The following is a 24,068-nucleotide window of genomic DNA, read 5'->3' as shown; positions in this document are numbered from 1 at the left end:
GGTGACTTACCCTGGGCCAGGGTGTAGTAGGCCTGCAGGGTGGAGGTGTTGGTGGTGATGCTCAGCTCGTCGTCGGACAGCGAGCTCTCCACCTCCACGCTCAGAGCGCTGGAGACGTCGGCGTAGAGGTTGTTGACGACTCCACTGGGGAACGAGACGTTCATCAGCCGACCCTCACTGTCGTAGCTGGTGGAGGGAGGGATGGAGGGAGGGAGGGAGGGAGAGAGGGAGGGATGGAGGAAGGGATGGAGGAAGGGATGGAGGGATGGAGGGATGGAGGGAGGGAGGGAGGGAGGGAGAGAGGGAGGGATGGAGGAAGGGATGGAGGAAGGGATGGAGGGATGGAGGGAGGGATGGAGGAAGGGATGGAGGAAGGGATGGAGGGTGGGAGTGAGGAACAGGCAGACAATGATAGATAAAATAGGCAATATTAATAAAGTAATAAGAAAAAAATAGAAAAAAAGAAACAAATCAACAATAAAAATGTAGTACATAATGTGTATATATATATATATATATATATATATATATATATATATATATATATACATATATATATACATACATACACAACAAACCTAATGATGAACAATGGAAATTAAGGGAAAAAGGAAAAGTGAAAGCCTCAAAGGTTCAAAAACCTTGTTTGAAAACTCCACCACGGCCGCTCTCCCGTGATTCAAATGTTATTTTACCCTAATTTTGTCAAATTTTCACATTTTCTCCTGGAGGTGAGAGTGAAGAGGGGCAACGTAATGACACTTCACTTTGCGGACGGAACGAGAAAGAGCCGAACGTGAAATGAATTCAAACATCTGAGAACGGAGAACGGAGCCGTCAGGAGGAAATGGAAATGAGGAAAAAAGGAATTCAATATCACGGCTCGGTGAGAAACATGTTTAATAATCAAATATATTGTAGGAGCCATTTAATATGTTTGGATTTCAATAATACTGTCAATATTATTTTGAATATTATTATTATTATTTCTGTATATTAGTACTTGCTTTGCATATTATAATTGTTTCTATATAATGAATCATCATCCATGATTGGCTGCTCGTCCTATGGTCAGCTGACGGCTGCACAGGCTCCCCATTGGCCGAGTGATTTCCTAAATAGTGACCTTTTACCTTTGACCTTCATTTACCTTCAATGCAGAGGGTACCGGGCCTTTATTTGGAAGCAGGCTTATATGAGAGGGAGGCTTTAACATCTAAAACCCAACCAAAACAAAACACTCTCTTTGAATTTTAAATCAAACTTCCGCTGGGTGCCCTGCGCCTCAAAATAAAGGCATCGAAAAATAAAAACACGCTTTTTTTTTTTCATTTTCAGAGACTTCTTTGTCATTTCTCAGCACGGGCATTACTATTTTTCTTTTGATCTGAGACACGTGGGCGGCCTGATCCAAGGCGGAGCGTCCCTCAGCGGGGTTTAAAATGTTTGTTTCATACAGGTGGAAACAAAAAAAAAAAAAAAAAAAAAAAACACAGACCTGAAATAAAAACACAGGGAAACTGACACGGGAACCCAAGCTCCACTCGGGTTCCCTGACCCCTCTTTACGTTGAGCACAATGAGAAATCCAGGACGACGACTTGCTGAAAATAGCATGATTACATTGTTGAATTGATCACTTCAAAGCGGTGGAAATGTACGTTATTCTTAACTGGCATGTTAACGTTATATAAAACACACAGCAGGAGGTTCTCCAGCCTTGTTTTCTCCCCGGGCGCTATTTGAGGCAGCTTTTATAGCGACCGTGCCCGCGGCATTAATTAGAGGCCCTGTTTTTATTTGAGGAAATACAGTATTAAAGTGTGGGTTAATGCAGGAACAGTGTGTGTGTGTGCGTGTGTGTATCTATGTGTGTGTGCTTGCGTGCGTTTTTGGAAAATGGACAATGGAGCGGACAACGTTGGACTCGTGTTTTTCTTTTCTTTATCTGGATGAGGCGTTGAAATGATCGCTCCTCACCACCCCGGTGGCTTTACAAGGCTTCATATTAAAACAGAGCTGTATGCCACTACATATCGTTAAAAAATATTCACATCGATTAATGGAAAACGAGAGAAAAGAGGCATCTTATAAATGTTGGCTGGCTTATTACAAGTTTTAATTGGAGTGTTTTTTTTAAAGGCCCAAGGCCAGTTATCTAATTGGTTTTCAGTTAATTGTGCCCCCTAGAGGATCGTGCGGGTAAGTAAGTTCAGCAGTTGTAGGAAACACACACACACACACACACACACACACACACACACACACGCACACACACACACACACACACACACACACTCACACACGCGCGCGCTAAGAAACGCTTTCAGATTCAGAAAAAAATCAGTTGAATTCAGTTTTGATGGTGTCATTTTGAATAAACATTGTTTTGTCTTTTCTCACAGCGACGAGGTTTGAAGAAAGGGGCGAGGTTAAAAAAAGAAAAAACACAAGTTCTTCGCAAGTTTCACGAGTTTCCATCGTGAAGCGATGAACTGACTTCCTAAAAAATGATCAAATCTCTCCATGAACGCATGGAGCATATCATTCTGCTTTCTGGAGATGTGTTCTGGACAGCAAAGAGTGGTGTTTTCAGCAGTTTGCTGGAATTCAAACATCTTTTCTCTTTTTTGACAAACAGAGAAATGACCCAAGTCTGTTGGCTTTTTGTGCTGCACAGTATATCTAAGAAAGAGCTAAAGCTAGAATCCAAACTCTGACCCAGATTCTACAAGATGGAGGACTCCCGGGAAAGCAGCTGACTCAAACCGGATTCCAATTTCAGGTTCTTGGCTTGTTTTGGCCGGGTTATGATGGACTAGCGCGCCCCCTAGCACTTGGAAATGACACTGTCTAACTTGTTGAATAATAGAGGCAGACGCATGACTCAATAATATTGAAGCCAGGAAGCCATCTAATCAGAATCAGAATCAGAAATACTTTAATAATCCCAGGGGGAAATTACTTAATTCAAACAAGGTGTACTTGAATCTATGTCCTTACTCGCTATTCCCGCAGTGTTGTCTTCCTGAGTACCATATGCAGTGTGGATTTCTGCTGTTTCATGGCTGCCATCCTGGCATTTTTTCAGGTATAAAACGTCTCTGATGCTACTCGTGTAATTATGCCGAGAGGTTTTGGCCTTGACTGTGATATACAGTGGTTTGATACGATGACAAAATGTGTAGTGTGTAAGTCCCTTTAGACAACATTCTACATGACGTTGTGTAATGTATTAAGGTAGTGAAATAATTATCAATCTTTTAAGCTCTATGCAAATTCATTGGAAGAAGAGCTAACTTTCCTATATAGCATTTCCATACATTTTCTACTATTACGTCCCAACGTTTTGCTTTTCAAGAAGGGACAATGCACCACTGCAACTTATTTGACTGATACATTAAGCGTAGGGTCACACGAGGCGGCCACGCCCTGCAGGGCTGGTCCAGGCTCCACTCACTCGTAGAAGGTGGTCCAGCCGATCTCGGAGGTCTTGGTGGCCAGCAGGCCGTTGTTGCCGTGGTAGGTGAGCAGCAGCAGCTCCTCTCCCTGCGCCGTCAGGGTCTTCAGGCCACCATTGGTCGCCATGGTGAGCCAGATGACCTGGTTGTCGGGGGCGACGATGCGGACGGGCATGCGGTTGGTGTCCCTCCGGACCCTGAGGGTGTTGCCGTGGCTGTCGGTGACGGCGGTGACGTCGTTCTCGGTGCTGTAGCTGAAGGTGTACTTGAATTCCCCGGTCAGGAGGCTGGCCGTGTGCTGGTGGGTGCCGTTGGCGTCGAACAGGTAGAGCTCTTGGGCGTCGGGCGACGCCACCTCGTAGCCGCCGCCGGCCGACAGGGCGGGGCCGTTTCTGGAAATGGCCCTGATGCGGATGTTACCCAGGTCGGCCACGTACAGCGTCCCATCCGGGGCGGCCACCAGGGAGGACGGCGAGTTGAGGCGGCTGTCCTTGGCGTAGCCGTCGCCCGTCTGGTAGCAGTCGCAGTTGGCGTCGTTCTTGCAGTCGCAGTCGGAGGGCGCGCCGGCCAGGTGCGTGATCTCTCCGTCCACGGAAACCTTCCGGATGCGGCTCAGCCTCCGCTCGTCCGTCTCGGCGATGTAGAAGTCCCCGTGGTACGACACGGCGATGGAGACGGCCGACTCCAGGGGGGTGAGGAGGGCTCGCTGCCCGGCCGCCAGGCCTCGCTCCGCCCCCGCCTGCGGGCAGTGCAGTGGGCGCCCCGCCGCAATGCTGACCTGCCCGCTCTCCGTGATGCGCAGCACGATGTTGTTGTCCAGGACGAACAGGGAGTTGTCCATGGGGCTGACGGCCAGGTCGGTGGGCCATTCCAGGATCACCTGGAACACAGGGATGTGTTATAGATACGCATGAAAAAATAAAATAAAGATAGCTATACATTTTTCATGGTGTTATCTTTATAATATACTAGTTATTATGTACTTATAAAAATAAGTACAATAAAAAACTACAATTCTTATTAATAAAATAAGAAAAAATGAATAATTATAAATAATGACGAAATAATAAAGATATAATATATAAGATAAAAATACATAAAAGCATAAAAGAAGATGCATAATATGAAAAAAATAGGACAGAATAATAATACTACTAAAGATGGTGATAATACATTATTAACAGGGTAATCTTTCTATTAAATGGAAATAGGTAAAACAATTTTTAATTCAATTTAATAAAACACATTTTTAATAGAATAATTATTAATAACCATAGATAGGATAAAATGTTATGTATTCTTCTGTGCCAACAGCTGCTGATGAAAATACACGGTTGAAAAGTTAATTGATTGCACTAATGTTTACATGTAAAGAATTCAAAGTCCAGGTCCAAATAAAGGCTGACATGGAATCATGTCGGTAATTACATAATTATAACTATAAATATATAATTTACACTCATATACCGTTTTCAGAATCAGAATCATCTTTATTGGCAAGTATGTTTAACACAAGGAATCTGTCTGGATGTTTGATGCAAGTAATAGCAAGAAACATAATAGAACAATAAGAAAACAAGATCAAAATATATATAGAATATATCAAATATATTAGAATATGTAAAATACGGCCGTCTTTTTAAATACATATCTGTACAGTTTGTGGAGGAATGTGCAAAATATGAACCACGGGATATGCCTCAATGTAACGCAGTGCCAGATGTGTCCCGGGCCTTGTTGATGAGGCCAGATGCAGAACGGGAAGAAGCTGGCGTGAGGTTTGGGTCCTGATGGGCCGCAGCCTCCTGCCTCCACCTGAGGGGAGTAACTCAAAAAGCTGGTGTCCGGGGTGGGTGGGGTCAGCCACGTCTTCCCCGCTCGCCTCAGGGTCCTGGAGGCGTACAGGTCCTGGAGAGATGGCAGATTGCAGCCAATCACCTTCTCAGCAGAAAGGATGACATGCTGCAGTCTGCCCTTGTCCTTGGCGGTGGCAGCAGCGTACCAGATGTTGACGGAGGAGGTGAGAATGGACTCAATGATGGAGGTGTAGAAGTGCACCATCATTGTCTTTGGCAGGTTGAGCTTCCTCAGCTGCCGCAGAAAGTATCATCCTCTGCCGGGCCTTTTTGGTGAGGGAGCTGATGTTCAGCTCCCACTTGAGGTCCTGGGTGATGGTGATTCCCAGGAGGCGGAGGGACTCCACAGTGTCGGCTGGGGAGTCACACGGGGTGATGGAGGCGGCTGGGGCCGGGTTCTTCCGGAAATCTACAACCGCCAAGTTAGGCTGACTGCACCAGGACACCACATGGTCAAGCTCCCACCTGTAGGCAAATTCATCCCCACCAGAGACGAGCTCAATGCGGGTGGTGTCGTCCGCAAACTTCAGGAGCTTGACAGAGTGGCGGCTGGAGGTGCAGCTGTTGGTGCACGAGGGGGATAGAACGCAGCCTTGAGGGGAACCGGTGCTGACGGTCCGAGAGTCAGAAACGTGTTTGTCCATCTCTCCATCTTTGTGGGAGAACTAAGTTAAAAACACTGCGTTTCTCATCTCCGCAACGGTGCGGAGCACTTCGTGCATGTGCAAAATGGCGCCGCGCAACGACTGCCCGACATGTAATCTGCCACTTGCAAACGCTGCAGATATTTAATGTGCTCACTGGACTTGGATTGGACCCGGACTAAAAGAATATAAGACACAAACTCACAAACTCAGACTGTACAAACGCAGAAGCACAGAGACAAGCGCCATTAAACACGAGCTAGGTAGGTGTTGGGTTTGGAATGTAGTTTAACAGCCTTCCTGAGTTGTAGTTAGTTGTAACAGAAACCACACAAAATTAAACAGTGACAGGTATTATCTTATGACTAATAACCTATATTATATTTGAAGAGAATGAGGTTAAAATATTACCAGAAGACAATTTGATTAAACAAAGCGCTGCATATTAGACGTAAACATAATACGCTTCCAAGGAGAGCTGACACGCAATAAGCTCACCTTCAGAATTTATAGACATTTCAGAGATATCAATTCATACAATCTTCCTGAGTGTAGTTAGTTGTAACGACAACCATAAGCAATTACAGTGTCAGGAACATTTATTTATTGTCTGTGTTATGTGTTATGAAACCTCTTCATAAAAAAAGTATTTTTGTGTGTTTGGGTTCCAGATGCCTCAAAGAAGCCGACGTTCCAAGGCAGAAAATAAGCGGTGGGCAGAACGTGCTGCTTTACAGGTCAGATATAAATACTCTGAAACCTCGGACGGCATGTTGATATATTTTGGCCTATTGTTGTTTTGCCAAACTTATTTCACCAGCTGTTCACCAGAATTCCTCCTAACCATTTGCACCACATAGTCAGTGGTAACGTCTCAGAGCCAATTGTGGCAAACTCAGCACTGCACTTGGAATATTTCCGAAAAACACACCCCCAAAAAAGACAGAGAGAGAGGGAGACCACCATCGTCAGAGTTGTTTAAAATATCACCTACGTGTGTATTTCATTACAAACAATTTATTCGGGTTGTAGGTCATCTACAGAGCATTGAGAATAGGCCTTGAACATCATTACCTCACACACGACACACCCACAAACCTGGAGCCGTGTATTGCTGCCTGCAGCTAAATTTATTATGATGATGATAATGATTATTATTATTATTATTTGATGCCTTCTATTATTGTGAAGCACTTTGAGTTGCGTAATGTTTATCGAAAGTTTATCAAATATATTATTATGTATTATATATTATTATAATAATTATTATTATTATGATTCTTATTATTATTATTATTTGGGGTCCAGCCTGCAGGGGAATTACAACCCAATTGTAATTGTATTGCAGCCCCTATATTGTTATTGTAGGAGGAAAAAGAAGGAAAAATTCTCCTAATTCTAAAGCCTAAATCTATGTGGAACACCAACTTCAGCATAACACCTGAACATGGTTACGTCTTGTTTGAGCTGCACCGTGACAAAGACCTTGGGTTGAAGTTTCAGCCAATTACTCCAAGAAATTACTGAAAAACCAACAACATTTTGAACGATTTTAAGACCGACGTTCCAGGATGCCAGTCGGAAATATGTCCAACCCAGCAAAAACTGTCTGGATGACATACTTCAGCGCAGGCTAAAAACACTGTAAAGGTGTCGTTCAAAGCGCTATGTCACAAGAATCTCGTGCTTCAAAATTTCATCCAAATGGATCCACAGACGGAGCAGATATTAGTGAAAAACCGAACAACTTTGACCCAAAATATTCACACGTCACACGTGTCGCTCTAAATTGAATGAGATGAGATTTAAAGTAAGAAGCATTATGACATCATATTATTATTTACTATAAACTAGATTTACAGTAAGAAGCTTTATGACATCATCATATTATTTACTATAAATTCGATTTACAGTCAGATGCTTTATGACATCATCATATTATTTACTATAAATGAGATTTACAGTAAGACGCTTTATGACATCATTACATTTTACATTTACATTACATTTAGTCATTGATCAGACGCTTTTATCCAAAGCGACTTACAATTGTTCAAACACCGACGGACGCAGCCATCAGGAGCAGTTAGGGGTTAATTGTCTTGCTCAAGGACACTACAGCATGCTAGCAGGAGGAGCCTGGGATCGAACCAGCAACCTTTAGATCACTAGGCCACCATCATCATATTACTTCAAATAAATGTACAGGATCAGATTGAGAGAGTCCAGTTGGACTGTGTCCAGTGCGGGACGTGGACTCGGTCACTCTGTAGTGTTTAGATGTTACCAAACAGAGTCCTGCCTCACGGCGTCTCTGTGGTAGGAAATCACCTTGTGTGGAAGTTCCCAACAACGAGCTTCCATTCAAACAGATTCAACACTGCACGCCCCTCACAGCCACTTCGTCAACGTTTTGTGTCGCCAAACAAGGATGGACAGGCCACCCAGTTAGATGGACCAGAGTGTGTTTATGTTTACAAAAATGTCAAAAGAATAAAATATCAAACAAAAAGTCCCGTCGACGTCGAGCAGAATAGATGATCCACACCCACACACACACACACACACACACACACACACACACACACACACCCACACCCACACACAGTTTGTTACCACTACAGAGCTATGGAGTCTACACTACACAGCTTGCATGATGCAAATGGGCGTTCGTAGCCACGACCTGCACATAAATAGCGAAATGAATGACAATGTCAAGAAGTGTCTTACTCCATCAACTCATCTCGCTCCACCACCCGACCACAAGTTTTCGAGCGTTGGGGTTTCATTGATGCGCGAATGTACGGCTACTTGCGATTTTTGTCGGTTTTTCACAAATTCCTGCACCAAATGTGGATCGATATGGATCACACATGAACCCAGGAGATGTTTCAGATGTCCTGGCTCTAACGAGACCTCAACCGCGTCCGTGGGTCCAGCGATTTTTGTGTCTCAGGCAATTTTAGCCCTAAAAATACAAAGGAGAATATTAATAATAACAATCTGAACAATAACTTTGCGGGTGGACGCCTTATAATAATAATACTGTATCCACACCGCTCAGGCACTTCATCTGAAAAATGTAAGATCTAGTTTTCTCTGCGGCTCGTAGAGGCTTTTATTTCACGGTGATGAAGCGGTTGGAGCAATTTGTCTATTTATCAGGTGGAGAAAGTGGTGTTTTCTTTCATTTTCTCTATTTCAAAGTTCAATGATGATTCACAGACAATGTGAAAATGAACACCAATGAATTTTATTTTGCTGAAGGCGTCAGAAATAACAATGCATCTGGATCCGTTCTGAGTTTTCCCCCAGACGGAAGGAGAGCAATTATTCCTCCCTCTGTCTCCCACCGTGACCTGAAAACTCCTTCCTCCTCCTCCTCCTCCTTGTTCTCTCCTTTTACTTATAAAGCTCAGAGAAGGGAGAAAGTCAAATTCTAATCTATTGTTAATGAGTCTGGAAAGTGGGAATTTTAGACTAAAAAAAAAAAAACTTTTACAAACATTTTTCAGGGCTCCTTTGAACAAGGAGGGAGGGAGAGAGAGAGAGAGTGTGGGCTGAATTATTTAAATAAATATTAATATTAATACTAATTAATATTAGGGGCATTTATTGAATAAAAAAATGAAGAAAATGTCAAGTTCTCAGTTTCTTAGCTTATAATTTATATATAAGGAAGAAGGAGGACAAGGAGGGGAGGGGGGAGAGGGGAGAGGGAGGATAAGGGGGGGAGGTTGAGGAAGAGTAGGAGGAAGAGGAGAAAGGAGGAAGAAGGGGTGGAGGAAGGAGGAGGAGTGGGGGAAAGGGGGAGGAAGAAGAAGAGGAAAAAAAAAGCAAGAGGAGATGGAGGAAGGAGTGTAGTGTGGTTTAAGCAGCCACACCTGTCCTGGGTCTACGTAATTGGGCCCAGGATCAGTGTGGCTGTACGCCTGCTGCTCGTTTGAGTAATCAAGGAGCAACAGGTAAAACCCTCATCCCCCCACACGCAGACAGGAGAGGAGCCCTTGTCATGTCATGTGGCCATCTGCTCCGGGCTTGTTCCACCTAGCCCACTCTCTAGAAGAAGCTAATGTGTCTTCCACCACGTCGTCAGTGTCTGTCCCCTGAGGGCCCTGAAACGCCACTTGGTTGGGGTGTGGCAGCCGGATCTGCCACAAGGCGGAAGAGGAGCAAAGGCGCCCTCACCTGGTTGACATCCATGCTGCTGTCACAGATGAGCGGGCGAGCAGAGGTGAGGTCGTTGGAGCCCAGGAAGGTGGAGATGATGCCGTTCTCCACCTTCCGGATGGTGGTGCCGTCCACAAAGTAGATCAGACCGCTCCTGTCCACAGCGATGCCTGAGGAGGAGAGGCAAGCGGCATGGAGGGAGGGCGGAGGGAGGGAGGGAAAGAGGGATGGAGGGATAGATAGAGAGATGGATAGATGGATAGATAGAGTGTAGATAAACAACAAATAATACAAATTAGGCAATATACAATAAAACTAATGACACACAATAAACAGTAAATATAAACCTCAAAATGAACAAAAAGCAACAAAATATACCAACAGAATTAACAATAAACAAGAACAAAATGGCAATATACCTAAAAATGTACAAGAACAACAAACAACAAATAATAAACGGTACAGCCAGAAAAGTTTGGAAGGGGTGCTATAGCCGGGGGGCTAACGTGCGGGCGGGTGTCATAGCCGCCGTGCTCTCTTCCCGCTATGCAGAGGAACATGGTGGAACATGTGTCGAGTTTGGCTTCACATCATCCAGGTCAGCACAAAAAGCTGCAGGATCAATAATTCACACCAAGCTTTCCTCACCATCAATTATTTCACTTGCACAAGGGGGAAATGTATATTCTGGATAATATATATTCTGTATATATCAATATATATAAACACGTATATATATATATATATATATAAATATATACACACACTGTTATATATTATAATTATATGATGCAGCAAGTGAAGAGTCAGTTGTTGAAGTTGATGTGTTGAAGCAGCATAAGGATCTGAGCCACTTTGACAAGGAGCACATTGTGATGCTGGACGACTGGGTCAGAGCATCTCCACAAGCACAGCTCTTGTGAAGTCTAGCTCGTCGCCCTGGTTCGATCCCACAGAAGAACTACTGCAGCACAAAGTGTTGAAACAGTGGATGTTGCTATGATAGAAAGGTTTTGAACACACAGTGCAGGGCAGCTTGCTGCGTATGGAAGCGCTCAGTGTCCATGTTGACCCCTGTCCACCCCTGAAAGCACCTTCAATGGACACGTGAGCGTCACAACTGGACCATGGAGCAATGGAAGAAGGTGGCCTGGTCTGATGAATCACGTTTTCTTCTACATCATGTGGATGGGTGGGGTTAGGGTCCGATCCGATGGAGCATCTGTGGGATGTGCTGGAACAACAAGCCCGATCCATGGGGGCCCCACCTCCAACTTCCAGGACTTAAAGGATCTGCTGCTAACGTCTTGGTGCCAGATACCACAGGACACCTTCAGAGTCTGGTGGAGTCCATGTCTCCACGGTCACAGCTGATTTGGGGGCACGAGGGGAGCTACACAATATCAGTGTTATTAGTGGTGGTTTAAATGTTGTGGCTGATCGGTATGTACAGTATATTCTGTATTTTTCATATATTGTGTATATTCAGTAAATTCTTTGTGTATTTTCCGTATAGTATATGGAATACGGTATAATATACAGAATTTACATAATATTAATATGTAAACTCTGTATATTATACTGTATATATATTGTATATTCAGTATATTCTCCATATTCTGTATTTTCTCTATATTGTCTATTTTCTGGGGGTTTGTTTTCCCTTGGGGGGGGCGAGGGGGGTCCACTCTGCTGCCCTCCATGTGAGGAAGAGACAGATGAAAGGCAAGAGGCGACCGGCGTCCAGCCGACGGTGTGTTTGGCTCCCGGATTCAGGAGGCAAGCGGGTGAGAGAGGAGGAGTCCGAAAAACAGAGGGAGGGAGGACATGAGCGGCCCCTGCATCTCCCTCTCTCTCTCTCTCTCTCTCTCTCTCCCCCTCTCTCTCTCTCTCCCCCCCCTCTCTCTCTCTAACGCACCAGTTTCAGACGCTGGATCCGTGGCGAGTTAGGGACCGTCCAGAAAGTCACACAACTTAGTTTTCAAAGTGCAACACCTGTTTGACTACAAGACAATACAAGAAACAATGCGACTACAAACGTTCAAACATGAAAGTCTTCACGTTGCACGACTGTTTTATGTCCAAGGGGTTCCCAAACTGTGATCTGCCGCCCCTAGGGGTCCCCCTCGGCATTGCAAGGCGACGGCAGCAATTTTTCAGGCTAAAAGTGTCCAGAACAGAACGACCGCTGGAGCTACGCACACGGTCGAGGTACCGTTGGAAGCGGGACGCCAGACATCTCATGGGAGCCTCGTGCTTCACTGACACGCCAATGTTCGAAAACTTTCGTTCGAGTAATGGAACAAGATGAGTTTTAGAGTAAGACGCTTTGTGACATCACCATCAAATCGGCTATAATGTGTGTGTGTGTGTGTGTGTGTGTGTGTGTGTGTACCTTCTGACCTGGTAGACGTCTGTGGGGCTGTTCGATTGGTATTTTATCTCTTTGGTCTTTTTCTAAATGGAGACATTGTATTCCGATATAAGACTGTGTCACTGGTGCTGTTGTGGTTCTCTTTACTTTGACGGATTTGCGGAAGTGGAACGATACAGAATCGGTGAGTGCATGGTAAGTTGATATTCTCGGAACTAATCTGAGAAATAGTATCCTGAAAATTTCCGGTTTCATGGAATGGTAACCCATCGGAGAACTTGGACACAAAAAAACATTAATCCACAGTAACTCGTCACCACGTCAAGTCCACCCCGACTGTGGGAATGAATGATGCGTTCATGTACTAGGGCCGCGTCAGAAAAACTAGAAACAGTGAAATTGTAATTTGTCACAGAAACTGTAACACGTAGCAAACACTGAATGGACCTTGTGTATTGCTGCCTGTAGCTATATTTAATTTTTATTGCTATTATTATTATTAGTAGTAGTAGTAGTAGTAGTCGTAGTAGTGGTAATATTATTATGTGTTTATTTCCAAGTGTATGTTTTATTTGTTATTTTATTCTTTTCCATGTTTTAATATACACAGAACATTGAAAGTAAACAGGTGTGTTTGTCGTAGCAGCTGTCTGGGATGGAGGCTCGTTGATCAAAATACATTTGGATGAAGATCATTTTGTGTTTCTGCTCTCAATAATCACATCATGGTGTGGCTGTAACATGATGGCTTTATAAGTCGGAAAATCGTTATTTCCGGTCAAATTTGAGTAAATATTTTTGGGCATTTGACTATAAAGAACTCATCAAATCCAACGTACAATAACATGACCAAACCGTGCTAGATATCATTTGGGGACTTAGAGCGATGACGGAATGCATTTTTGTTTCCAGCACCAAACACATTATTAAATAATGTGTCAAAATGGCTGAAGCAGCTGATGCTTTGGAGGTGGATTAGCAGTTACCACGGCAACGTGATGATGTCACCCCATCACTCATTATGGGAAATTTAATTCCAGCTCTCTCGCTACCGGGACCATCACTCACTTTAACTCTTCCCCCGTGCCGAAAAAGTAAGGGGTGGGGGTGGAGGGGGGGTTGTTTGGGGGGAGTCTAAATTCTAAATAATGGAAGGAGTGGAGGGGAGGAGAGGGGAGGAGGAGGAGGGTGATTCTTCTTCTTTTCCTCCCTCATGTTTCAGTCATCCTTCTTCCTTTCAGAGTGAAACCCGCAGGGGGAGGCTGGTGATTTGTTTTTTTTTGGCCTGGTTCATGTGAGGTGTCTGGGCGGGGAGATTGCTTTCTACAAACACCATCACCTGTCTGTCAGGGACCCAGGGCTGGCGAGTCCCCACGGACAACGGGACCCCAGGGGACCCGGGGACCCGACCTGACAGGTTCATCATCATCTCTCCATCAGGGACCCGGTACTGTCAAGGGGACTCAGGGATCACGAGGACCCCAGGGAGCCAGCGGCTGTCGGGTCCGCTGGTCGCCCGGGCCCTGTGGACTGCCCCCATGCAGACTGACCCTAGGGACCCAGGGACTGTACCAAGGACTGTCGGTGGACCAAACAGTTCCGGGTCCACAACAATCCCCGAAAGATCCATTATCATCTGTTTGTCAGGGACCCGGGAACGTCCAGGGACCCCAGGGATCAAAGGGTACCTGGCAGTCCTGGGTCCCAGACGGATCAGATGATGATGGGATCTGTCAGGAACTATGAGGGACCTGGGACTGTCAGGTCCCCTGGTCCCCCGGGCACCATGGACCGCCCCAAAGGGTAGACTGACTCCAGAGACCCCCAGGGATTGTACCAGTGACTTCCTAGGACTGTACACTCCCCGGGTGCCAGGTTCCAGACAATCAGTGACAGATCCATCATCATCTGCCTGTCAGGGACACGGGACTGCCCAGTTGACCCCAGGGGACCCGAGGGGCCCAAGGGACCAGGCAGTCCTGGGTCCCAGACAGATCAGATGATGAGAAGTGACACCTCTGAGCAGAGTTTAACCCCAAACATCTCTCTCTCTCTCTCTCTCTCTCTCTCTCTCTCTCTCTCTCTCTCTGGGAAAGTGAAGCTGAACGGATGGAGAAAAGGCTTGTGAGGCTGAGCAGATGAGAGGTGGAGCTCTCAGAGATAGAGCTGGAGATTAAAACGCTCAAGATGAATGAAAAGTAAATAAATAAATAACCCTCCACCCCACCCATCCATCCATCATCCATCTACCTAACCACCCGCCCACATCCATCCATCTATCTACCCACCCACCCATCCATCCACCCAGCCACCCATCAATCCACCCACCCGCCCACCCACCTATCCATCCATCCATCCATCCATCCATCAACCCATCCATCCATCCATCCATCAACCCATCCATCCATCCATCAATCGCCCCATCCCTAGCTGTGAATGCTACCTTTGGGTCCAGTCAGCGAGGCCTCTGGTGCTTTCCCTCCGTCCCCACAGTGGTTCTCGTCGAAGGGTAGGCAGTGTTCTCCGGTACCGGCCACCACCTCTGCATTGGACTGCAGGTCCTTGGTCCCGGCCAAGGCCTTGGGTCGGTAGATCCTCCGGGAGTTGGTGTCGGACACGTAGAGCTGGCCCGTGACAGGGTCTGTCGCCAGGTAGTAGCGGTGCGCTGGGTTGTTACTGGTGGATTTTCAGGCGACAATTGAAGGTTAACAACAGCAGAAATGGCTTTTTTTTCCTCCCGTGAAAATAACATTTCAGGGTATTTCAACTGACCATAACTCAGCTACCAATGCAGATTTAGGGAGAAGATTCAACATTTTTATAGTTTGAGTCTGCGTTTGTGGCTGGACAATGCAATCTCTCAAAAGAACTCGCACCATCTGCAAAAGGTTAGGGTTATAACTCAAATTGACATATTCTCCAGCCTCCTTGAGGGAAGAACTAAAGCACGATGGTTATCTCACTATCTTGCGTCGAGGACGACATAGTGGACTTCTCTTGGGGTCTGTGGTGGAGCGGGAACTGAGCATGCTCAGTAGATTTGCACTCTATCTCTGGACTCACTACAAGTACAGAGATGGTTGAGTGTTCATTCTATTCTGTCAAGACTCTTAAATACTAATAGTAGGAGACTCAACTCTAATCTAATTTTCCAATGCTGATGTGCCCTTGAGCAAGACCCTGAATGCCTAACTTTCTCACAGGGAGTAAAATTGCCGCCTTGCGTGGCTGCCGCCGCCGTCGGTCCCTGAATTTCCCCGGTTTTCCACAATTTCCCTGCGGGGGAACTAATAAAACACCTATCTAATCTAATCAATCCTAAATCACAAACTCCTTGATCTATGCAACCTACAGCATATTGGTAGATCCTGCTTCTCAAATGGTTATCAAATCAGGGGATTCTGAAGTGAAGATTAAACAGAAAGGTAACATCCAGCCACATTATTCTTCGGAATGGGGTTTTATTAAACATGCAAACAGGAGTCCATGAGAGCGTGAGAGAGAAGAGAGAGAGAGAAAGGGAGCGAGGGGAAGAAAGAAAGAGACGAAGTGCTCTGTAGTGTGCGGAGGCAGACATATTTCTACAGGAAGCGTTTTCCACATGACAAAGCAGCTTTGACAGCGCTGGAGAGCGGCGGATCAGTCCTTCCTTATCGCTCCCCAGCGAGGAGCCTGCAGACGGGACAGAGTGATGGCTGACATCCACAACACCAGCGCCGCTCATTTGCATCTGTTTAAAACCAAACGTCCTCCATCGCTCCCGGAACGAGTGAGTGAGCAGGTGTAGCGAGGACGGGGGGAAACTTCAAAATCTGAAGGGAGGCTTGGAGCTCATTTTGTTTCAAACTGCATGTCAGAGCAGCAGAGCAAAGGCTCGGGATGAGAACACTGCGACCGTGTAGAAGTTACGCTGGATTAAGCATCTTTTGGAGATTAAAGACAGCGAGGGCAGAAGAAGGAACTGAATTAAAACACTTGCCATAGCGAGGCCCAGGCTGGACCGCCAGTGATGAACTCCGTACACAAACGGCTCTCCTGAAAAGAACCGTGTTGGCACTGAGTCATGAACCTGCTCACAAAGGTCGCCTGGAGACCAAAGAGTCCAGCGCTGGGTGGAGATGGTCACAGTGATTAAAAGGCACCGGGACAATGTCCATGTGACCAAAACCGACACAACCTTCTAGCTGCAGGTACAAAGGGCCCAGACCCGTTACTACTTTTTACCTTGAAATGAGCAACTTTGGGCTCGGGTCGCATTGGGGAGACAGTCAAGACTGCGTTACGTCAGACACTTCGCTCTCTTTCAAATCCGACAGATGCTCGAGTTTTGTCATTGAGGGAAGGGTAACGGCTTCGGAGAAAAAAAAAAAGGGGCCCCGAATCCGGCGTGATTCGGGGGAGCCGGCAGGGCCGGATTTGTGCCACAAAATGCAAACAGCCAAAAAACAAAACACAGTTTTGCAGCAGTAAGGCCTGCGGTGTGAACAGAACCCAGAGAAAATACGCTAAATAGTGTGGCGTCAATAACGCTGAGACTCTTCTGAGAACGACAGAGAGCGAGGGGGAGAGAGAGAGAGAGAGAGAGAGAGAGAGAGGCAGGAGGAGGCAGCATGCCGTTAGGAAGGGACGTACCTGTGTCTAAAATCTTTGTTTCTATGGACGACACACGGGAGGCAGGAGGGAGAGGGAGAGAAGAAGAAAGAACTTTTGAGTAATCTCACATTTACGGGACAGAGTGACATTCTGAAACGGGAGGAAGGTGAAGGATGAACACGGGAGGTTTTCCACGATGTAGGAGACGCGTTACAAGACCATGAAGTTGGTTGTTGTGGATTTGTTGGAGCACGAAGTTGAGGTTGACAGGAAGTGAAGACGAATGCCGGGGAACGTGAGGTTCACGGTACTGCTGAGAGTCCACCTTCACTCTAGATCTAGGTCTTTGGCTCGTCACAGTAAGTTCTATCCCTGAGAATTCTGAAACCGTGTTTCAGAACCCGGGAACTTCCAGAACCTTCCGAACATCCAGAACCACCTGACTCTCGAGAACTCCAGAACCATCTGAACCTCCAGATCCTCCCCAACAATCTGAACATTGAGAGCCTCCAGAACAATCAGAACATACAGAACATTCTGAGCCTCCAGAGCCATCTGACCCTCGGGAACCATCTGGATGTTCAGATGGTTCTGGAGGGTCAGATGGCTCTGGACCTCCAAAACTGTTCTCCAATGAGGAAATTGGGTCAACTGTCTCTTACTGTACCAAAGCAAAGTGTCTCAGAGCATGAGAATGAAACTCATTTTTAAAAAGAAAACGGGAGACGGGGAGTTGTCCAAAAAACAAGGTTCAGCCATCGCAGAAACTGAGAGCTGCCTCAGCTATTTGTTGTCCGTCCATCCCTCCATCCATCATCCATCCACCAATATATCCACCCATCCATCCATCAAATCATCCATCCCTCCATCCATCCATCACTCACTCTCGCTTCCTCCACTCCAACCTCCCTCAACTATCTATCTGGGATTCAAACCAACAACCTCCTCCTCCTCCTCAGCCATGATTTCCAGATCATTTGCTCAGTGCTCATCTCCTGGAGGACAAAGGTCCTTTGTGCGTCTGATGAGCAACAACGGCCATTTTGAAATCAGCCAAATCGCAGGAGAGCCAATTTGACGTCAGGGGCACAAACCTCTCCATTCGGCGCTGAAGAGAGGATGTCTTCACTAATGACCGAGGAGGAGGATGACAAGCATTTATAAATTCTGTGGGCGATGAAAAGACGTCTGGAGCTCTTTTCAAAGACATTTTTCAGGAGCCAGATACCACCAGAACGCCCCCCCCACCCGTCCAGAGACAGGACGGAGAACCACGAGAACAAAATCCAAATGAAATGAGGTTTAAACGTAATGACTGGGAGAAGCTGGACGGGAACAAGCTTCAAATAGAAACTAACTGATCAGAACCAAGACCGGATCCCCTGTAAAACTCCTCCAACTATTTATTCTATTCTTCCTTGCCTTTATACAACGTATTTTATGGCTTATTAGCACTTTGAGTTGCCCTCATGAATGTAACTTAAGTTTCTTTCCATTGAGTATTTCTATATTTTTCTGCCTTTCAAGCTGTGAATGTTGTCTCATCGTGTAGTGCTCCTCCTTTTACTGTCAATGTTAAATTTAATGTCCGCTGCTTTCCTGGCGAGAGTCTGACTTACATGATGAGCCCATTAAATGGGACCTATTATGCTTTTCCCAATTTTCTGACATATATACAGTATAATGTTACATTATGGGATGTTCATGTTAGACGTGGTCATAGTGTCAAATAATGAGGTAAAGAAATGACTAAGTAATGTCTGTGAACAAAACGCTCTGAACGCTCCGTTTACAAATGTTTTTTCTACCCCCTGCACCAGCTGACTTCAGCTGGTCATGGATTTCCTTATATGGTCATCTGCTCCAGCTGTGCGTTTCTCCAAACAAAACAATAAAAACAGTTTTTTTATTGTAGATTTTATTTGGAAATATTTGATTTAATTATTTTATTATTATTATTATTATTAATAATTTTATTTTACAATGTTTCGATTAAACATAAAATCCCTGCGTGCCAGAGTCCTGGTGCATCCTGGTGCGGTGTCCGTGTCCCACAAGCCTGGAGAACAGCAACCAAAGTCAGAACAAACTTTTAAATGAGGCCTTGTAGATCCGATATAAGTGAAGAATCAATTTTTTCAGAAACTGATTTCGGTGGACTGGTCAGGTGAAATTGGTGAAATTTACGAGTAAATCGAACCAAACCCGGAAGCCATGCTCAAACCCCATTGGCTAAGAACTACGGGCCTCAGGACGGTGGCTTCACCTAGAAAAAACAGCCTGTCCTGGAACAGGATGGTTTGGAGCAGCGATTCACAACCTATGGGCCTGAGGGTACTGCAAATGGGCCGCCAAATCATGGGCAAAACTATTAACTATTACTCTAAACAAATTATTATTTACAAAAACGTTTTTGTATTTAAAAAAACCCCCCATCATTCCATGGTATTTTTTCTTTAAAACCTTCAGAAATGCATCATCACTGATCGAGAGGAACTTATGTTACGGCGTATTACGTCCAAGCCGGACTGTGCATTTTTAAACTTGTGGTGATGATCAAAATGGAAAAAAGAAAGGTTCAGAGAAAGTATAACACTGAATATTTATCACTGGGAATTTTTTGGACAGGCATGGAAGACGACCCGTCACCGCTGTGCGTGGTGTGTTCCGAGATTTTATCAAACGAAGCTCTGAAGCCACGTAACCTGCGCCGTCACCTCGAGACAAAACGCCAACAGGACATGTCCAAGCCGCTCAAATTTTTCCCTCATCAACTCAAGGAGCATCAGGGTGAGAAGAAGAAAGTCAAGGAAACCTCATGTGTGGGCGCCGACAACGCAAATCCCGATCTGTACAACGGAGACGTGTGATTTCTGACGCCGTTCCCTGCGAGACTGGCCTTTCAGCGCCGGTGGCGTTGAAGACGAAACAGAGGAATAAAGTGAATGTTGATCCAGATCTTCTCCTGATTCTGCATTTGGTGCCAAAAAACTTTCAACAACATCTAGCGCTCCACTAAATTCATCACCACTGCAACTCACCCCACTCTGACCAACTGCCTCATCGAAATGAAATTATGGATGCAAGTCAACGTCCTCAAACTAAACTGTGATAAATCAGACATGATCGTTGCTGCCAAATCCCTCACTAAAAGCACTCACAACTTCAGCCTCACCATCGATAACTTCACTCTCTCTCCGTCTTCACACATCAGCAGCCTGGGAGTCATTTTCGACAGCAACCTCTCCTTTGAACACCACGTCAATCAAATCACTAGAAGTGCATTTTTTCACCTTAAAAAAAACATAGCTCATCGCGTTCCTTCGCGGCTGCCAAAACTTTAATCCATGCCTTCATCACGTCCAGAATCGACGACTGCAACAGCGTTCTTTACGGGACAGCATCCAAAGTCCTAAATAAGCTTCAGTACATCCAGAACTCTGCTGCCCGCCTGCTCACCCACTCCACATCACCCGAGTCCTCCAGGACCTCCACTAGCTCCCCGTCCCACCACGGATCCCATTCAAAGTCCTTCCTCTGACTCGCAGAGCCCTCCGTAACCAGGCCTCCGCCCGCCTCACCCACCTGCTCCACCGCCATGCTCCATCGCTCCCTTGACGCCAACCTCCCCTCTCCACCGCCCAGGACCAAGCATCGGACATGGGGCGACAGAGCCTTCTCCATAGCTGCCCCCTCCCTCTGGAACTCTCTCCCCAAACACATCCCAAATCAAATGCATTATTATTTATTATTATTAACTTGTGAAAAACGGAGCATAATAGCTGTTTCAAAACCATTGAAACACCTTAAAAAACACAAAAAAAATCCCTGAACTACAGGGAGAGTCAACCTGCTAGATTCCAATAATGATTTTGAGCTCGGAGCCCTCACGAAGTAAGAGTCTGCGAGTGACAAAGCACAACCACCATAACCACTTAAAAACCTTTAAAAACCCTTAAAGAATACCACAAACTGTAACTTATACACATAACAAAAATGTATCCTGTGCATCCGGTCACACTTATTATATTATGTACATTTAATACACACAGTACATTTAGACTTTTTCTGTTCTGTATTTTATTATTATAATTATTATTTATTTATTTAATCTAATCATCGTTTACTTTTTATTCTATTCATTTTTTTTCAGTTTGATTCATTCTGATTTGGATTCAGATTAAAACCCTTTAAAAACCCATATAAATCACAAAAACACCCAGAATTTATCCTATGCATAGAATCACACTTTGTAATTTGACTCGCTCTGTTGTGTATGTTTTTGCTATTTGTGTATGTTTGTAATACATAATATTATATAAAGTATTTTTTCAGTTTGATTCATTGTGATTGGGATTCGGATTAAAGGCCCCGGCCCCCACCTGAGCTCCATGACGCTGGTGACGTTGCCGCTGGGGAAGATGCGTCGGATGTAGTTGAAGTCCCCGACGTAGAGGCTCCCGTCGATGCCCCAGGCCAGGGCCACGGGGGCCAGCAGCTTGTTGCCCTGCGCCTGCCCGTTGCAGCTGGGGCACGAGATGCTGCGGCGCCGCCCGTTCCCCATCACCGTGGAAACCACCGGAGGCTGCAGCGACATGAACTGGTTCTCCCCACTGCCCTTGTACAGGATGCCTGCCCAGACAAACACAGAACACCGCTACATTTGGGGAAAAATCGCTCAATACAATAAAGCAAATAATTAACTAGAGGATAGAACAATTGAAAATATACAATAAACAATAAAGTGTATCAATACGCAATAAAAGTAAACCTCCCAATAACCAATAAAACTAAAAATAAACAATGAACAATAAAACATGGCAATATAAAACCTTTAAAATGTGGTGAAAGTTGACAATACACAGCAAAACGAAAGAAGAGAGAGATCCTGGATCCAAATTAAATGATTTTATACAGTTGGAATGACGCAAAGACGTTGGACGGGAATGAGCTTCAAATAGAAACGAACTGATCAGGACCAACTCAGATCGAATCTCCTGTAAAATTCTTCCAATTTCCTTCATTCTTCTTTGCTTTAATACAACGCTGTGGAAACATGTGACATACCATGAACCTAAATATTAACAATAGCAAGAAACAAAAAAAAAAAAACAATCAACAAATAAATTGGCAGTATCCCACCAAACGAAAATAATAAACGATAAACATAATAATAAAATAATAATTAATAAAAATATGTCATACAAATAGACAATACGCATAAAAAATAACAGTAACCCCCCCAAAAAATTATAACTTAACAATAAGCCAGAAAAAAAACCCAATGAATAATAAAAACAATAAAAACAACAACAACTTCGGCAGCTGAACGGGCCAATCAGGATTATAACTTCGTGATGACCGGTGGTGTAAGTACTGACCGTGTACTGACGGTGCAACCGCTGCAGCTGTGGCAGCCAGGGGCCCATCCCAGCGGGGCACCTACGATCTGTTTTTATTCTAGATGTAGGCTTTTTCATTTTACTCCGTTCCGTATCGAACAAAGCTAAAGAGGCATGGTGCGTACCGGGGACGCTCTCAAAGAGCTCATGTGTGCAGAGTGGAGGGGGGGGCCCAAAGATTTTTTTGCAAAGCACAACTCCAATGCCTTCGAACCTCGGTTAGCGGTTAGCGGCACGCGGTTAGCGGTTAGCCTAGCGTCTCCAGATCTGAAGCGTCCGCTCCTCATGCAAAACTCCTGCCGTCGCCAAAAAACGGGCGGTATTGAACAAACAGCTTCACTCCGACACAAATCCCCAAATAATCCTGCTTTATTCAAGGCGTCGTTCTTTTGAAGCTCGGGTGATTGTCTGGAAAAACCCGGAGTCACCCGACGCGTCGAGTCACTGCAGATTAATATTTTAGTGTCTTTAGAGTCGAAAGCGATGGGGGGGGGGTGCACCAAACCAGGGGGAACAAGAAAACATCAAAGGGAAGCAATGCATGCTGGGAGGGCTTCATTATTCCCATGTTTGGGTTCAGACGCCGTCTCGTTCCTAATTATCAGATTGACGGCGTCGCCAAACGCCCACGGAGCGACGAAAACCGGCAGAACTGGACCGACATCAGACGGAAAGGACGACGCCCTCTCTCCTTCTCTGATTCCCTCCTCTCATTGGTTTAATTGATTGAAGGGCGAATTCAAATGGAGACACGGTCCAACGAGAGCCCTGACAGAACAATCCAATCCCCTCAATCCCTCTTTTCTTTTCTAAATACGGGGGCTACGCGAGCAACGCTAACGAAGACAAATCAGCCCGACGTCTGCCGCCGCACCACCGCGCCACGCGCCGCCTGCCGCCACGCCAATGCTCCGCTCGCCACCACGCCAATGCTCCGCCCGCCGACACGCCAAGGCGCCGTCCATCAGACCGTCCGTCAGACCGTGAGAGCCCTGCTCCCTCGTGGCCACCGTAGCGCGTGCGTTTGAGATTTGCATCTTGAAATAACAATACGCGGTGGAAGCACGTGAGCTCGGTCTTCTTTACAACAACTCCAGAGCAGTTTGCTCGGCTGGATATTTATGGGCAACAGATTTATTGATAGTGAATATGGTGACGTTAAGGTCATTATTAAATACAGAGAATTGATTTACTTAGATCTGAGCCCAGTTCCAGTAAACGTTGTAAAACGTAACATAAACATTAACAAACGTTCCAACATCCCAGCGTCGTGTAGGATTCCAAATTTGTAGCGAGAGCTGAAACTGCCGACGCATCCCGGACCATCGCCGGGATGTGAAAACCTTGCACCGCAGAGGATCATTCATTCAACCTTTATTCAAAGCGTTTTGCGTGTGAAATGAATGGACATGGAATGAAGCAGGGGCGTCGGTAGGGCTGGTTGTCGGGGGGGCTTCAACGTTTTATGGAAAGCCCCCGATCTCAAATAGCCGCGGATCAAACTTTCACAAAAATAATAAAAAATAAAACAAAATAGCCCTGGATCTATTCCTCCGTCATTCCCATCCT

The 24,068-nt window shown here is 45.5% G+C and overlaps 1 protein-coding gene across 1 annotated transcript in view; it reads right to left on the bottom strand.

Moving 5' to 3' along the window:
- Positions 1–24,068, bottom strand: part of LOC307236290 (teneurin-3) — a 122,448-nt gene that overhangs the window by 13,605 nt on the left and 84,775 nt on the right. Inside the window, exons 15-19 of the mRNA XM_080008657.1 lie at positions 21,480–21,729; positions 14,948–15,180; positions 10,149–10,300; positions 3,460–4,340; positions 11–186 (exon numbers count right to left, since the gene is read on the bottom strand). Of these exons, the coding sequence (XP_079864783.1) occupies positions 11–186; positions 3,460–4,340; positions 10,149–10,300; positions 14,948–15,180; positions 21,480–21,729 (1,692 nt within the window). The remainder of the gene's footprint in view (positions 1–10; positions 187–3,459; positions 4,341–10,148; positions 10,301–14,947; positions 15,181–21,479; positions 21,730–24,068) is intronic.

The sequence above is a fragment of the Zeus faber genome, assembly GCF_960531495.2.
Source record: "Zeus faber genome assembly, chromosome: 10".
Taxonomy (NCBI): domain Eukaryota; kingdom Metazoa; phylum Chordata; class Actinopteri; order Zeiformes; family Zeidae; genus Zeus; species Zeus faber.
Note: the sequence above shows the minus strand (reverse complement) of the source record. Positions and strands in the feature narration are given on the sequence as shown.